This window comes from Mustelus asterias, unplaced genomic scaffold (assembly GCF_964213995.1).
Source record: "Mustelus asterias unplaced genomic scaffold, sMusAst1.hap1.1 HAP1_SCAFFOLD_4402, whole genome shotgun sequence".
Taxonomy (NCBI): domain Eukaryota; kingdom Metazoa; phylum Chordata; class Chondrichthyes; order Carcharhiniformes; family Triakidae; genus Mustelus; species Mustelus asterias.
The window spans coordinates 2,645-18,720 of NW_027594347.1; the positions used below are offsets into that span (position 1 = coordinate 2,645).

General features: G+C 53.6%; 1 protein-coding gene across 1 annotated transcript; it reads left to right on the top strand.

Moving 5' to 3' along the window:
• Positions 1 to 6,868: 6,868 nt before the first annotated feature.
• LOC144491085 (carbonic anhydrase-related protein 10-like) lies at positions 6,869 to 16,040 on the top strand (the record flags this gene model as incomplete). Its single annotated transcript, XM_078208767.1, has 5 exons — positions 6,869 to 7,042; positions 9,171 to 9,266; positions 10,701 to 10,773; positions 12,601 to 12,755; positions 15,863 to 16,040. Coding segments are annotated over exons 1-5 (676 nt in total), but the record flags the coding sequence as incomplete, so codon positions are not given.
• Positions 16,041 to 16,076: the final 36 nt, after the last annotated feature.

Consider the following 16,076-nt stretch of genomic DNA (forward strand, 5'->3'; position numbering starts at 1 on the left):
GAGGGGAACAGAGAGACAGAGAGAGAAACAGAGAGACGGAGAGGGAGAAACAGAGAGACGGAGAGGGAGAAACAGAGAGACAGAGGGAGAAACAGAGAGACAGAGAGGGGAACAGAGAGATGGAGAGGGAGAAACAGAGAGACAGAGAGAGGAACAGAGAGACGGAGAGGGAGAAACAGAGAGACAGAGAGAGGAACAGAGAGACGGAGAGGGAGAAACAGAGAGACAGAGAGAGGAACAGAGAGACGGAGAGGGGAACAGAGAGACAGAGAGATGAACAGAGAGACAGAGGGAGAAACAGAGAGACAGAGGGAGGAACAGAGAGACAGAGAGGGGAACAGAGAGACAGAGAGGGGAACAGAGAGACAGAGATGAACAGAGAGACAGAGAGATGAACAGAGAGACAGAGGGAGAAACAGAGAGACAGAGAGAGAAACAGAGAGACAGAGAGAGAAACAGAGAGACAGAGAGATGAACAGAGAGACAGAGGGAGAAACAGAGAGACAGAGAGATGAACAGAGAGACAGAGGGAGAAACAGAGAGACAGAGGGAGGAACAGAGAGACGGAGAGAGGAACAGAGAGACGGAGAGAGGAACAGGGAGACGGAGAGGGGAACAGAGAGACAGAGGGAGAAACAGAGAGACAGAGGGAGAAACAGAGAGACAGAGGGAGAAACAGAGAGACAGAGAGGGGAACAGAGAGACAGAGAGAGGAACAGAGAGACAGAGAGGGGAACAGAGAGACAGAGAGAGGAACAGAGAGACAGAGGGAGAAACAGAGAGACAGAGGGAGAAACAGAGAGACAGAGGGAGAAACAGAGAGACAGAGGGAGAAACAGAGAGACAGAGGGAGAAACAGAGAGACAGAGGGAGAAACAGAGAGACAGAGGGGGGAACAGAGAGACAGAGGGAGAAACAGAGAGACAGAGGGAGAAACAGAGAGACAGAGAGAGAAACAGAGAGACAGAGAGATGAACAGAGAGACAGAGAGAGGAACAGAGAGACGGAGAGGGGAACAGAGAGACAGAGATGAACAGAGAGACAGAGAGGGGAACAGAGAGACAGAGGGAGAAACAGAGAGACAGAGGGAGAAACAGAGAGACAGAGGGAGAAACAGAGAGACAGAGAGGGGAACAGAGAGACAGAGAGAGGAACAGAGAGACAGAGAGGGGAACAGAGAGACAGAGAGGGGAACAGAGAGACAGAGAGAGGAACAGAGAGACAGAGAGAGGAACAGAGAGACAGAGGGAGAAACAGAGAGACAGAGGGAGAAACAGAGAGACAGAGAGATGAACAGAGAGACAGAGGGAGAAACAGAGAGACAGAGGGAGGAACAGAGAGACAGAGAGATGAACAGAGAGACAGAGGGAGAAACAGAGAGACAGAGGGAGGAACAGAGAGACGGAGAGAGGAACAGAGAGACGGAGAGAGGAACAGGGAGACGGAGAGGGGAACAGAGAGACAGAGGGAGAAACAGAGAGACAGAGGGAGAAACAGAGAGACAGAGGGAGAAACAGAGAGACAGAGAGGGGAACAGAGAGACAGAGAGAGGAACAGAGAGACAGAGAGGGGAACAGAGAGACAGAGAGAGGAACAGAGAGACAGAGGGAGAAACAGAGAGACAGAGGGAGGAACAGAGAGACAGAGGGGGGAACAGAGAGACAGAGGGAGAAACAGAGAGACAGAGGGAGAAACAGAGAGACAGAGGGAGAAACAGAGAGACAGAGGGGGGAACAGAGAGACAGAGGGAGAAACAGAGAGACAGAGGGAGAAACAGAGAGACAGAGAGAGAAACAGAGAGACAGAGAGATGAACAGAGAGACAGAGAGAGGAACAGAGAGACGGAGAGGGGAACAGAGAGACAGAGATGAACAGAGAGACAGAGAGGGGAACAGAGAGACAGAGGGAGAAACAGAGAGACAGAGGGAGAAACAGAGAGACAGAGGGAGAAACAGAGAGACAGAGAGGGGAACAGAGAGACAGAGAGAGGAACAGAGAGACAGAGAGGGGAACAGAGAGACAGAGAGGGGAACAGAGAGACAGAGAGAGGAACAGAGAGACAGAGAGAGGAACAGAGAGACAGAGGGAGAAACAGAGAGACAGAGGGAGAAACAGAGAGACAGAGGGGGGAACAGAGAGACAGAGGGAGAAACAGAGAGACAGAGGGAGAAACAGAGAGACAGAGGGAGAAACAGAGAGACAGAGGGAGAAACAGAGAGACAGAGGGAGAAACAGAGAGACAGAGGGAGAAACAGAGAGACAGAGGGAGAAACAGAGAGACAGAGGGAGAAACAGAGAGACAGAGGGGGGAACAGAGAGACAGAGAGAGAAACAGAGAGACGGAGAGGGAGAAACAGAGAGACAGAGGGAGAAACAGAGAGACAGAGAGGGGAACAGAGAGACAGAGAGGGGAACAGAGAGACAGAGAGAGGAACAGAGAGACGGAGAGGGAGAAACAGAGAGACAGAGGGAGAAACAGAGAGACAGAGGGAGAAACAGAGAGACAGAGGGAGAAACAGAGAGACAGAGAGGGGAACAGAGAGACAGAGAGGGGAACAGAGAGACAGAGAGGGGAACAGAGAGACAGAGAGGGGAACAGAGAGACAGAGAGGGGAACAGAGAGACAGAGAGGGGAACAGAGAGACAGAGAGGGGAACAGAGAGACAGAGAGGGGAACAGAGAGACAGAGAGGGGAACAGAGAGACAGAGAGGGGAACAGAGAGACAGAGAGGGGAACAGAGAGACAGAGAGGGGAACAGAGAGACAGAGAGGGGAACAGAGAGACAGAGAGAGGAACAGAGAGACAGAGAGGGGAACAGAGTGACAGAGAGGGGAACAGAGAGACAGAGAGGGGAACAGAGAGGGGAACAGAGAGACAGAGAGGGGAACAGAGAGACAGAGAGGGGAACAGAGAGACAGAGAGAGGAACAGAGAGACAGAGAGAGGAACAGAGAGACAGAGAGGGGAACAGAGAGACGGAGAGGGGAACAGAGAGACAGAGAGGGGAACAGAGAGACAGAGAGGGGAACAGAGAGACAGAGAGAGGAACAGAGAGACGGAGAGGGAGAAACAGAGAGTCAGAGGGAGAAACAGAGAGACAGAGAGGGGAACAGAGAGACAGAGAGGGGAACAGAGAGACAGAGAGGGGAACAGAGAGACAGAGAGAGGAACAGAGAGACAGAGAGGGGAACAGAGAGACAGAGAGGGGAACAGAGAGACAGAGGGAGGAACAGAGAGACAGAGAGGGGAACAGAGAGACAGAGAGGGGAACAGAGAGACAGAGAGGGGAACAGAGAGACAGAGAGGGGAACAGAGAGACAGAGAGAGGAACAGAGAGACAGAGAGGGGAACAGAGAGACAGAGAGAGGAACAGAGAGACAGAGAGAGGAACAGAGAGACAGAGAGAGGAACAGAGAGACGGAGAGGGAGAAACAGAGAGACAGAGAGAGGAACAGAGAGACGGAGAGGGAGAAACAGAGAGACAGAGGGAGAAACAGAGAGACAGAGAGAGGAACAGAGAGACGGAGAGGGAGAAACAGAGAGACAGAGGGAGAAACAGAGAGACAGAGAGGGGAACAGAGAGACAGAGAGGGGAACAGAGAGACAGAGATGAACAGAGAGACAGAGAGATGAACAGTGAGACAGAGAGAGGAACAGAGAGACGGAGAGGGAGAAACAGAGAGACAGAGGGAGAAACAGAGAGACAGAGGGAGAAACAGAGAGACAGAGAGAGAAACAGAGAGACAGAGAGATGAACAGAGAGACAGAGAGATGAACAGAGAGACAGAGAGAGGAACAGAGAGACAGAGGGAGAAACAGAGAGACAGAGGGAGAAACAGAGAGACAGAGGGAGAAACAGAGAGACAGAGGGAGAAACAGAGAGAGGAACAGAGAGACGGAGAGGGAAAAACAGAGAGACAGAGGGAGAAACAGGGAGACAGAGGGAGAAACAGAGAGACAGAGGGAGAAACAGAGAGACAGAGGGAGAAACAGAGAGACAGAGAGATGAACAGAGAGACAGAGAGGGGAACAGAGAGACAGAGGGAGAAACAGAGAGACAGAGAGGGGAACAGAGAGACAGAGGGAGAAACAGAGAGACAGAGGGAGAAACAGAGAGACAGAGGGAGAAACAGAGAGACAGAGGGAGAAACAGAGAGACAGAGGGAGAAACAGAGAGACAGAGGGAGAAACAGAGAGACAGAGGGAGAAACAGAGAGACAGAGAGATGAACAGAGAGACAGAGAGGGGAACAGAGAGACAGAGAGGGGAACAGAGAGACAGAGAGGGGAACAGAGAGACAGAGAGGGGAACAGAGAGACAGAGAGGGGAACAGAGAGACAGAGAGGGGAACAGAGAGACAGAGAGGGGAACAGAGAGACAGAGAGAGGAACAGAGAGACAGAGAGGGGAACAGAGAGACAGAGAGAGGAACAGAGAGACAGAGAGAGGAACAGAGAGACAGAGAGAGGAACAGAGAGACGGAGAGGGAGAAACAGAGAGACAGAGAGAGGAACAGAGAGACGGAGAGGGAGAAACAGAGAGACAGAGGGAGAAACAGAGAGACAGAGAGAGGAACAGAGAGACGGAGAGGGAGAAACAGAGAGACAGAGGGAGAAACAGAGAGACAGAGAGGGGAACAGAGAGACAGAGAGGGGAACAGAGAGACAGAGATGAACAGAGAGACAGAGAGATGAACAGAGAGACAGAGAGAGGAACAGAGAGACGGAGAGGGAGAAACAGAGAGACAGAGGGAGAAACAGAGAGACAGAGGGAGAAACAGAGAGACAGAGAGAGAAACAGAGAGACAGAGAGATGAACAGAGAGACAGAGAGATGAACAGAGAGACAGAGAGAGGAACAGAGAGACAGAGGGAGAAACAGAGAGACAGAGGGAGAAACAGAGAGACAGAGGGAGAAACAGAGAGACAGAGGGAGAAACAGAGAGACAGAGAGAGGAACAGAGAGACGGAGAGGGAAAAACAGAGAGACAGAGGGAGAAACAGGGAGACAGAGGGAGAAACAGAGAGACAGAGGGAGAAACAGAGAGACAGAGGGAGAAACAGAGAGACAGAGAGATGAACAGAGAGACAGAGAGGGGAACAGAGAGACAGAGGGAGAAACAGAGAGACAGAGAGGGGAACAGAGAGACAGAGGGAGAAACAGAGAGACAGAGGGAGAAACAGAGAGACAGAGGGAGAAACAGAGAGACAGAGGGAGAAACAGAGAGACAGAGGGAGAAACAGAGAGACAGAGGGAGAAACAGAGAGACAGAGGGAGAAACAGAGAGACAGAGAGGGGAACAGAGAGACAGAGGGGAACAGAGAGACAGAGGGAGAAACAGAGAGACAGAGAGGGGAACAGAGAGACAGAGGGAGAAACAGAGAGACAGAGAGGGGAACAGAGAGACAGAGAGGGAGAAACAGAGAGACAGAGAGGGGAACAGAGAGACAGAGGGAGAAACAGAGAGACAGAGAGGGAGATAGAGAGACGGAGAGGGAGAGGGAGGGACAGAGAGGAGCGGCATGGTAGCACAGTGGTTAGCACTGCTGCTTCACAGCTCCAGGGACCTGGATTCAATTCCCGGCTTGGGTCACTGTCTGTGTGGAGTTTGCACATTCTCCTCGTGTCTGCGTGGGTTTCCTCCGGGTGCTCCGGTTTCCTCCCACAGTCCAAAGATGTGCGGGTTAGGTTGATTGGCCATGATAAAATTGCCCCTTAGTGTCCTGAGATGCGTAGGTTAGAGGGATTAGTGGGTAAAATATGTCGGGGTATGGGGGTGGGGCCTGGGTGGGATTGTGGTCGGTGCAGACCCGATGGGCCGAATGGCCTCTTTCGTACTGTCGGGTTTCTATGATTTCTATGAGACAGAGAGGGAGACAGAGAGGGAGACAGAGAGGGAGACAGAGAGGGAGACAGAGAGGGAGACAGAGAGGGAGACAGAGAGGGAGACAGAGGGAAACAGAGAGAGACAGAGAGGGGAAGAGAGAGACAAAGAGGGGAACAGAGAGACAGACAGAGAAACAGAGAGACAGAGAGAAAGAGAGAGAGAGAAAGAAACAGAAATGCAGAGAGAGGAACAGAAAGAGAAAAACAGAGAGGCAGAGACAGAGACCCTCTTCTTTCTACCAGATCCAGGCAGCAACTGCTCTTTATTCTAAAATGAAAATGAAACTGTTTTCTTCGGCTACAAGCTCAGCTCCTCCCATTAACCTAATTTTTTTTCCATTACTTAAAATTAAAAACACTCCATTAAGCCTTCTGCTAAATAAACATGAACATGGCTAAAATGAGCAATTATCCTGCTTTCTCAGCATCTGCTGTGATCCTTCTAAATAAATTCACACTATAGAAAAACACAGCCTCTTAAAGCAATCCCTCTTTAATCAGCAAATATAGTAATAGTACAGCATGATCACTCTCTCTCTCTCTCACTTTGTCTCTCTCTGTCTCTGTCTCTCTCTGTCTGCATCTCTCTGTCTCCCTCTCTCTGTCTCTGTCTCAGTTTCCCTCTCTCTGTCTCTCTGTCTCTCTCTCTCAGTTTCCCTCTCTCTCTCTCTGTCTCTCTCTCTGTCTCTCTCTCTCAGTTTCCCTCTCTCTCTGTCTCTGTCTCTCTCTCTCAGTTTCCCTCTCTCTCTCTCTCTCTCTGTCTGTCTCTCTGTCTCCCTCCTTCTCTCTCTCTCTCTCTCTGTCTCAGTTTCCCTCTCTCTGTCTCTCTCTCTCAGTTTCCCTCTCTCTCTCTCTCTGTCTCTCTCTCAGTTTCCCTCTCTCTCTCTCTCTCTCTCTGTCTGTCTCTCTCAGTCTCCCTCCTTCTCTCTCTCTCTCCAGCTCTCACATTCTCTCTCTCTCTCCCTCTCTCAGATCTCTGGTGTGATGTATAACACAGGGCACTATGTCACCTTCCGATTGGACCCGGAGTATTTGGTGAATGTGTCGGGGGGTCCTCTCTCCTACAGTTACTGCCTTGAGGAGATTCGCCTTCACTTCGGAAGTGTCGACTCACAAGGCTCAGAGCACTGGATAGGCGGAAAATCATTCCCAGCAGAGGTACAGATCACTCAAACCCTGAAAGATTCATATCTCAGAGACCACCTGCTCAAAATGCAACCCAACCCGCCTCCTCCCCATCTCCCCCAATCTCCACCCTCTCCCTGTCTCCCTCAATCCCCACCCTCTCCCCGTCTCCCCCAATCCCCACCCTCTCCCCGTCTCCCCCAATCCCCACCCTCTCCCCGTCTCCCCCAATCTCCACCCTCTCCCCGTCTCCCTCAATCCCCACCCTCTCCCCGTCTCCCCCAATCCCCACCCTCTCCCCGTCTCCCCCAATCTCCACCCTCTCCCCGTCTCCCCCAATCTCCACCCTCTCCCCGTCTCCCTCAATCCCCACCCTCTCCCCGTCTCCCCCAATCCCCACCCTCTCCCCGTCTCCCCCAATCTCCACCCTCTCCCCATCTCCCCCAATCCCCACCCTCTCCCCCAATCCCTTTCCTCTCCCCGTCTCCCTCAATCCCCACCCTCTCCCCGTCTCCCCCAATCTCCACCCTCTCCCCGACTCCCTCAATCCCCACCCTCTCCCCGTCTCCCCAATCTCCACCCTCTCCCCGTCTCCCCCAATCCCCACCCTCTCCCCGTCTCCCCCAATCTCCACCCTCTCCCCGTCTCCCTCAATCCCCACCCTCTCCCCGTCTCCCCCAATCCCCACCCTCTCCCCGTCTCCCCCAATCCCCACCCTCTCCCCGTCTCCCCCAATCTCCACCCTCTCCCCGTCTCCCTCAATCCCCACCCTCTCCCCGTCTCCCCCAATCCCCACCCTCTCCCCGTCTCCCCCAATCTCCACCCTCTCCCCGTCTCCCTCAATCCCCACCCTCTCCCCGTCTCCCTCAATCCCCACCCTCTCCCCGTCTCCCTCAATCCCCACCCTCTCCCCGTCTCCCCCAATCCCCACCCTCTCCCCCAATCCCTTTCCTCTCCCCGTCTCCCTCAATCCCCACCCTCTCCCCGTCTCCCCCAATCTCCACCCTCTCCCCGACTCCCTCAATCCCCACCCTCTCCCCGTCTCCCCAATCTCCACCCTCTCCCCGTCTCCCCCAATCCCCACCCTCTCCCCATCTCCCCCAATCTCCACCCTCTCCCCGTCTCCCTCAATCCCCACCCTCTCCCCGTCTCCCTCAATCCCCACCCTCTCCCCGTCCCCCTCAATCCCCACCTCTCCCCGTCTCCCTCAATCCCCATCCTCTCCCCGTCTCCCCCAATCCCCACCCTCTCCCCGTCTCCCCCAATCCCCACCCTCTCCCCGTCTCCCCCAATTCCCACCCTCTCCCCGTCTCCCTCAATCCCCACCCTCTCCCCGTCTCCCCCAATCCCCACCCTCTCCCCGTCTCCCTCAATCCCCACCCTCTCCCCGTCTCCCTCAATCCCCACCCTCTCCCCCAATCCCCACCCTCTCCCCGTCTCCCCCAATCCCCACCCTCTCCCCGTCTCCCTCTATCCCCACCCTCTCCCCGTCTCCCTCTATCCCCACCCTCTCCCCGTCTCCCTCTATCCCCACCCTCTCCCCGTCTCCCTCTATCCCCGTCCCCTCCCCGTCTCCCCCAATCCCCACCCTCTCCCCGTCTCCCCCAATCCCCACCCTCTCCCCATCTCCCTAAATGAAATGGGGGGAGGTGGGTGAGGGGGTTAATCCCCGCTCCCTCCGATAGGGGGACAGGCTGCCTGGTGTCTGAGTGTAAATGGGGGGGAGGTGGGTGAGGGGGTTAATCCCCGCTCCCTCCGATCGGGGGACAGGCTGCCCGGTGTCTGAGTGTAAATGGGGGAGAGGTGGGGGAGAGGGTTAATACCCCCTCCCTCCGATAGGAGGTCAGGCTGCCCGGTGTCTGAGAGTAAATGGGGGGGAGGTGGGTGAGGGGGTTAATCCCCCCTCCCTCCGATAGGGGGACAGGCTGCCTGGGGTCTGAGTGTAAATGGGGGGGAGGTGGGTGAGAGGGTTAATCCCCCCTCCCTCCGATAGGGGGACAGGCTGCCCGGTGTCTGAGAGTAAATGGGGGGGAGGTGGGTGAGAGGGTTAATCCCCCCTCCCTCCGATAGGGGGACAGGCTGTATGGAACTATATAAAAAGTGGGGATATTATAGAGAAATAACGTCCATGATATAAATGATATTTTTCCTTTTTGTTCAGGTGCATCTCATTCATTACAATGTGCATCTTTACCAGAATGTGTCAGAAGCCTCTCGTTATCCGAATGGATTGATGATAATATCGTTGTTCATTGAGGTGAATTAAATTGTTTTCCTACCTTTGAATGCTTTGACAACTTTCCAACTTCTTCCCCAGTAACAGCTCGTCCCACTTTGTCCACTACTTTCACTTCAGACACTCACCCCGGTCAGTGCTGAGGGAGTGCCGCACTGTCAGAGGGTCAGTGCTGAGGGAGTGCCGCACTGTCAGAGGGTCAGTACTGAGGGAGTGCCGCACTGTCAGAGGGTCAGGACTGAGGGAGTGCTGCACTGTCAGAGGGTCAGTACTGAGGGAGTGCCGCGCTGTCAGAGGGTCAGTGCTGAGGGAGCGCTGCACTGTCAGAGGGTCAGTACTGAGGGAGTGCCGCACTGTCAGAGGGTCAGTACTGAGGGAATGCCGCACTGTCAGAGGGTCAGTGCTGAGGGAGTTATGCACTGTCAGATGGTCAGTACTGAGGGAGTGCCGCACTGTCAGAGGGTCAGTACTGAGGGAGTGCTGCACTGTCAGAGGGTCAGTACTGAGGGAGTGCCGCACTGTCAGAGGGTCAGGACTGAGGGAGTGCTGCACTGTCAGAGGGTCAGTGCTGAGGGAGTGCCGCACTGTCAGAGGGTCAGTACTGAGGGAGTGCTGCACTGTCAGAGGGTCAGTACTGAGGGAGTGCTGCACTGTCAGAGGGTCAGTACTGAGCGAGTGCTGCACTGTCAGAGGGTCAGTACTGAGGGAGTGCCGCACTGTCAGATGGTCAGTACTGAGGGAGTGCCGCACTGTCAGAGGGTCAGTGCTGAGGGAGTGCCGCACTGTCAGAGGGTCAGTACTGAGGGAGTGCCGCACTGTCAGAGGGTCAGTACTGAGGGAGTGCCGCACTGTCGGGGGTAGATGTCTATACTCTAGGATTTGAGCTCCATAATCCAGGCCGACACTCCCCCCGGTGCCAGTACTGAGGGAGTGCCGCACTGTCGGGGGTAGATGTCTATACTCTAGGATTTGAGCTCCATAATCCAGGCCGACACTCCCCCCGGTGCCAGTACTGAGGGAGTGCTGCACTGTCGGGGGTAGATGTATATACTCTAGGATTTGAGCTCCATAATCCAGGGTGATGTCTGCACTGAGGGAGTGGGGTGCTGCAGATTCCTCCACTCTCTCTGGGTGGAAGAGATTTTCTTAGATTCTCCCCTGTTGGAGATGGTCACTGCCTGGCAGTGGCCTGGGGTGAATGTTACTCACCGTCCCATCGAGCTTTGTATCAGCAGCAGACGGAGAAACAGAACTGTCTGCCTTTTCACCCAAATTATGGTGATAAATTCTAAATCATTGAATTGTTCACAGTCTGTATAATATCGCACATTAACACTGATCTTACCTCTCTCTCCCTGTCTCTCTCCCTCTCCCTGTGTGTCTGTCTCTCTCTTTCTCTCGGTCACTCTCTGTCACTTCCTATCCATTCCGCTATCTCTCTGTTTCTTCCTGCAGATAGATGAGATTCCCAATCCTTTCCTGAATCGGATGTTAAGCAGGGAAATGATCACCAGGATTTCATACAAATGTAAATATTCAGGTAGAACGCACTGGGGAAATTGAAGAGATATAGCGTCAATGAGTCATACACACCGCGTCCCACTCTGCTACCTGGGAGTGTTTGATGGGGACAGTGTAGAGGGAGCTTTACTCTGTATCTCACCACGTGCTGTACCTGTCCTGGGAGTGTTTGATGGGGACAGTGTAGAGGGAGCTTTACTCTGTATCTAACCCCGTGCTGTACCTGTCCTGGGAGTGTTTGATGGGGACAGTGTAGAGGGAGCTTTACTCTGTATCTAACCCTGTGCTGTACCTGTCCTGGGAGTGTTTGATGGGGGACAGTGTAGAGGGAGCTTTACTCTGTATCTAACCCCGTGCTGTACCTGTCCTGGGAGTGTTTGATGGGGACAGTGTAGAGGGAGCTTTACTCTGTATCTAACCCCGTGCTGTACCTGTCCTGGGTGTGTTTGATGGGGACAGTGTAGAGGGAGCTTTACTCTGTATCTAACCCCGTGCTGTACCTGTCTGGGAGTGTTTGATGGGGACAGTGTAGAGGGAGCTTTACTCTGTATCTAACCCCGTGCTGTACTGTCCTGGGAGTGTTTGATGGGGGACAGTGTAGAGGGAGCTTTACTCTGTATCTAACCCCGTGCTGTCCCTGTCCTGGGAGTGTTTGATGGGGACAGTGTAGAGGGAGCTTTACTCTGTATCTAACCCCGTCCTGTACCTGTCCTGGGAGTGTTTGATGGGGACAGTGTAGAGGGAGCTTTACTCTGTATCTAACCCCGTGCCTGTACCTGTCCTGGGAGTGTTTGATGGGGACAGTGTAGAGGGAGCTTTACTCTGTATCTAACCCCGTCCTGTACCTGTCCTGGGAGTGTTTGATGTGGACAGTGTAGAGGGAGCTTTACTCTGTATCTAACGCCGTCCTGTACCTGTCCTGGGAGTGTTTGATGGGGGACAGTGTAGAGGGAGCTTTACGCTGTATCTAACCCCGTCCTGTACCTGTCCTGGGAGTGTTTGATGTGGACAGTGTAGAGGGAGCTTTACTCTGTATCTAACCCCGTGCTGTACCTGTCCTGGGAGTGTTTGATGGGGACAGTGTAGAGGGAGCTTTACTCTGTATCTAACCCCGTGCTGTACCTGTCCTGGGAGTGTTTGATGGGGACAGTGTCGAGGGAGCTTTACTCTGTATCTAACCCCGTGCTGTCCCTGTCCTGGGAGTGTTTGATGGGGGACAGTGTAGAGGGAGCTTTACTCTGTATCTAACTCCATGCTGTACCTGTCCTGGGAGTGTTTGATGGGGACAGTGTAGAGGGAGCTTTACTCTGTATCTAACCCCGTGCTGTACCTGTCCTGGGAGTGTTTGATGGGGACAGTGTAGAGGGAGCTTTACTCTGTATCTAACCCCGTGCTGTACCTGTCCTGGGAGTGTTTGATGGGGACAGTGTAGAGGAAGTTTTGCTCTGTATCTAACCCCATGCTGTCCCTGTCCTGGGAGTGTTTGATGGGGGACAGTGTAGAGGGAGCTTTACTCTGTATCTAACTCCATGCTGTACCTGTCCTGGGAGTGTTTGATGGGGACAGTGTAGAGGGAGCTTTACTCTGTATCTAACCCCGTGCTGTACCTGTCCTGGGAGTGTTTGATGGGGACAGTGTAGAGGAAGTTTTGCTCTGTATCTCACTCTGAGTTTCAGTCCTGTGATTAAATGTCTGGTGAGTTGCTTCCCTCAGTCATGGAGAGAAGTTCAGAGGGCAGGCGGAGACGGGGGCTTCTGGGTTTTGGGGTTGGGGAGGGGGATGCGTGTGTGGGTCGATTGGATTTTAATTCTCACCTCTTCTCCCTCCCCCCCAGACGATGCCCACTTTCTGGCTGGACTGCGACTTGAGCAACTTTTCCCAGAGTCCTTTGGGTTTATCACCTATTCAGGTTCTATGACAACCCCTCCCTGCTACGAGACAGTCACATGGATACTCCTCGACCAATACATCACCATCACCTCGGTACAGGTAGGCGGATCACCCGGTAGATCCCTCCCGTTCCCCCTCACCCTCTGACCTCCCCCTCTATACGCAGTGCTTCTTCCCTTTCCACTCCGACCTGTGACCCATTCCTCACCTCCACAATCGAAATGCAAGTAACATTCACACCCCACAAGTGCCAGGCAATGACTATCTCCAACAAGAGAGGATCTAACCATCTCCCCCTTGACATTCAATGGTATTCCCATCGCTGAATCCCCCACTATCAACATCCTGGGGGTTCCCATTGACCAGACACTGAACCAGACCCAGCCATATAAATACTGTGGCTCCCAGAGCAGGTCAGAGGCTGGGAATCCTGCGGAGAGTAACTCACCTCCTGACTCCCCCCAAAGCCGGTCCACCATCTACAAGGACACAAGTCAGGAGTGGGATGGAATACTCTCCACTTGCCTGGATGAGTGCGACTCCCAACAACACTCGAGAAGCTTGACACCATCCAGGACAAAGCAGCCCCCACTCGATCGACACGCTAACCCCCACCTTCAACACTCACTCCCTCCACCACCGACCCACAGAGGCAGCCGTGTGTACCATCTACAAGATGCACTGCAGCGACTCACCAAGGCTCCTTCAACAGCACCTTCCAAACCCGCCACCTCTACCACCTAGAAGGACAAGGGCAGCAGACACATGGGGAACACCCCCACCTGCAAGCTCCCCCTCCGAGCCCCACACACACCATCCTGACTTGGAAATATATCGGCTGTTCCTTCACTGTCGCTGGGGTCAAAATCCTGGAACTCCCTCCCTAACAGCACTGTGGGTGTACCTACACCACACGGACTGACTGATGTCCAATAACAATCCTGGAACTCCCTCCCTAACAGCACTGTGGGTGTACCTACACCACACGGACTGACTGATGTCCAATAACAATCCTGGAACTCCCTCCCTAACAGCACTGTGGGTGTACCTACACCACACGGACTGACTGATGTCCAATAACAATCCTGGAACTCCCTCCCTAACAGCACTGTGGGTGTACCTACACCACACGGACTGACTGATGTCCAATAACAATCCTGGAACTCCCTCCCTAACAGCACTGTGGGTGTACCTACACCACACGGACTGACTGATGTCCAATAACAATCCTGGAACTCCCTCCCTAACAGCACTGTGGGTGTACCTACACCACACGGACTGACTGATGTCCAATAACAATCCTGGAACTCCCTCCCTAACAGCACTGTGGGTGTACCTACACCACACGGACTGACTGATGTCCAATAACAATCCTGGAGCTCCCTCCCTAACAGCACTGTGGGTGTACCACACCACACGGGACTGACTGATGTCCAATAACAATCCTGGAACTCCCTCCCTAACAGCACTGTGGGTGTACCTACACCACACGGGACTGCAGCGGATTCAAGATGGCGGCTCACCCACCCCCTTCTCGAGGAGTGATTCGGGATGGGTAATAAATGCTGGTCTAGCGAGCGATGTCCACATCGCTGTGAAAGAACTTCAAAAACACTCCAGGCACGGTGGTACAATGGTTAGAATTACTGCCTCACGGCACCAGGGACCTGGATTCAATTCTGGCCTTTAGTGTCTGTCTGTGTGGAGTTTACACATTCTCCCCGTGTCTGCATGGGTTTCCTCCGGGTGCTCCAGTTTCCTCCCACACTCCAAAGATGTGCAGGTTAGGTTGACTAGCTGTGCTAAATTGTCCCTTAGTATCCAATAATGTGCAGGTTGTCCTGGTCCCCCCACGCCGACACTATAGTTAAGAAAGCCCCACCAACGCCTCTACTTTCTCAGAAGACTAAGGAAATTTGGCATGTCGGCTCCAACTCTCACCAACTTTTACAGATGCACCATAGAAAGCATTCTTTCTGGTTGTATCACAGCTTGGTCTGGGGCTCCTGCTCTGCCCAAGACCGCAAGGAACTACAAAAGGTCGTGAATGTAGCCCAATCCATCACGCAAACCAGCCTCCCATCCATTGACTCTGTCTACACTTCCCGCTGCCTCGGCAAAGCAGCCAGCATAATCAAGGACCCCCACGCACCCCGGACATTCTCTCTTCCACCTTCTTCCGTCGGGAAAAAGATACAAAAGTCTGAGGTCTGAGGGACCAACCGACTCAAGAACAGCTTCTTCCCTGCTGCTGTCAGACTTTTGAATGGACCTACCTCGTATTAAGTTGATCTTTCTCTACACCCTAGCTATGACTGTAACACTACATTCTGCACTCTCTCCTTTCCTTCTCTATGAACGGTATGCTTTATCTGTACAGCGCGCAAGAAACAATACTTTTCACTGTATATATGTGACAAGAATAAATCAAATGAAAGGTGAGGGGCATTAGCAGGATAAAGACATGGGGTTACAGGGATAGGGGATTGAGTGGATGGGATGCTCTGTCGGACTCGATGGGCCGAATGGCTTCCTTCTGCACCACAGGAATTCTATAAGATCTCGCCCTCAGTTGGAGACTCGAGTCCCTTTGGCATAGCCAGTATTTCAAGGAAGGAGGTCAGGGCCTGGGACAGGGTGCGGAGGAGATTTACTAGAAAGTTCCTCCCCTGCTCTGGGAGACAAGCGTCTTCAGGTCACGCGGAGAGAGACTGGGAGACACTGGGGTGCGGGGGGGGGGGGGGGTGGGGGGAGGGAGGGGTCGTTCTCCTTTGAGTGGAGAAGGTTAAGGGGGAGATTGAATCGAGGCGTTCCGAATCGGGGAAGGGGGTTTGTGACGGGGGTCGATAAGGGGAAACTGTTCCCAGCGACAGGAGGGTCGGGGACCAGAGGGGGACACAGATTGAATGCGATCGGGAAAAGAACCAGAGGGGGTGAGGGGGGGGGGGGGTGAGGTGAGGGAATGTTTATTTTGAACGCAGCGAGTTGTTGTGATCTGGAAGGCGCTGCCTGAAAGGGCGGCGGAAGCAGATTCAACAGGAACTTTCCAAAGGGGCAACTGGAGAAACACTCGATGGGGAAAGATTGACAGAGAGATGGAGGGAGAGGGGGGAGGGAGTGGATCACTCGTTCACAGGGCCAGCAGGGGAAAGGAGGGGCTGAATGGTGTCCTTCCGGAGCTGTATCTCCTGCTTTGTGACACACAGATGCACTCCCTGAGATTACTCAGCCAGGACAGACCCTCAGCACTGTTTCAGAGCATGAGTGACAACTACCGACTGCTGCAGCCCCTCAACAGCCGCACTCTCCGCACCAACGTTGACCCTCAGCGCAAGGCCAGGAAATGTCCCCCCACCACCAAGCAGCCTGGTTTCCACATCCAAGGTGAGGCAGCTTTACTCTGTATCTAACCCCGTGCTG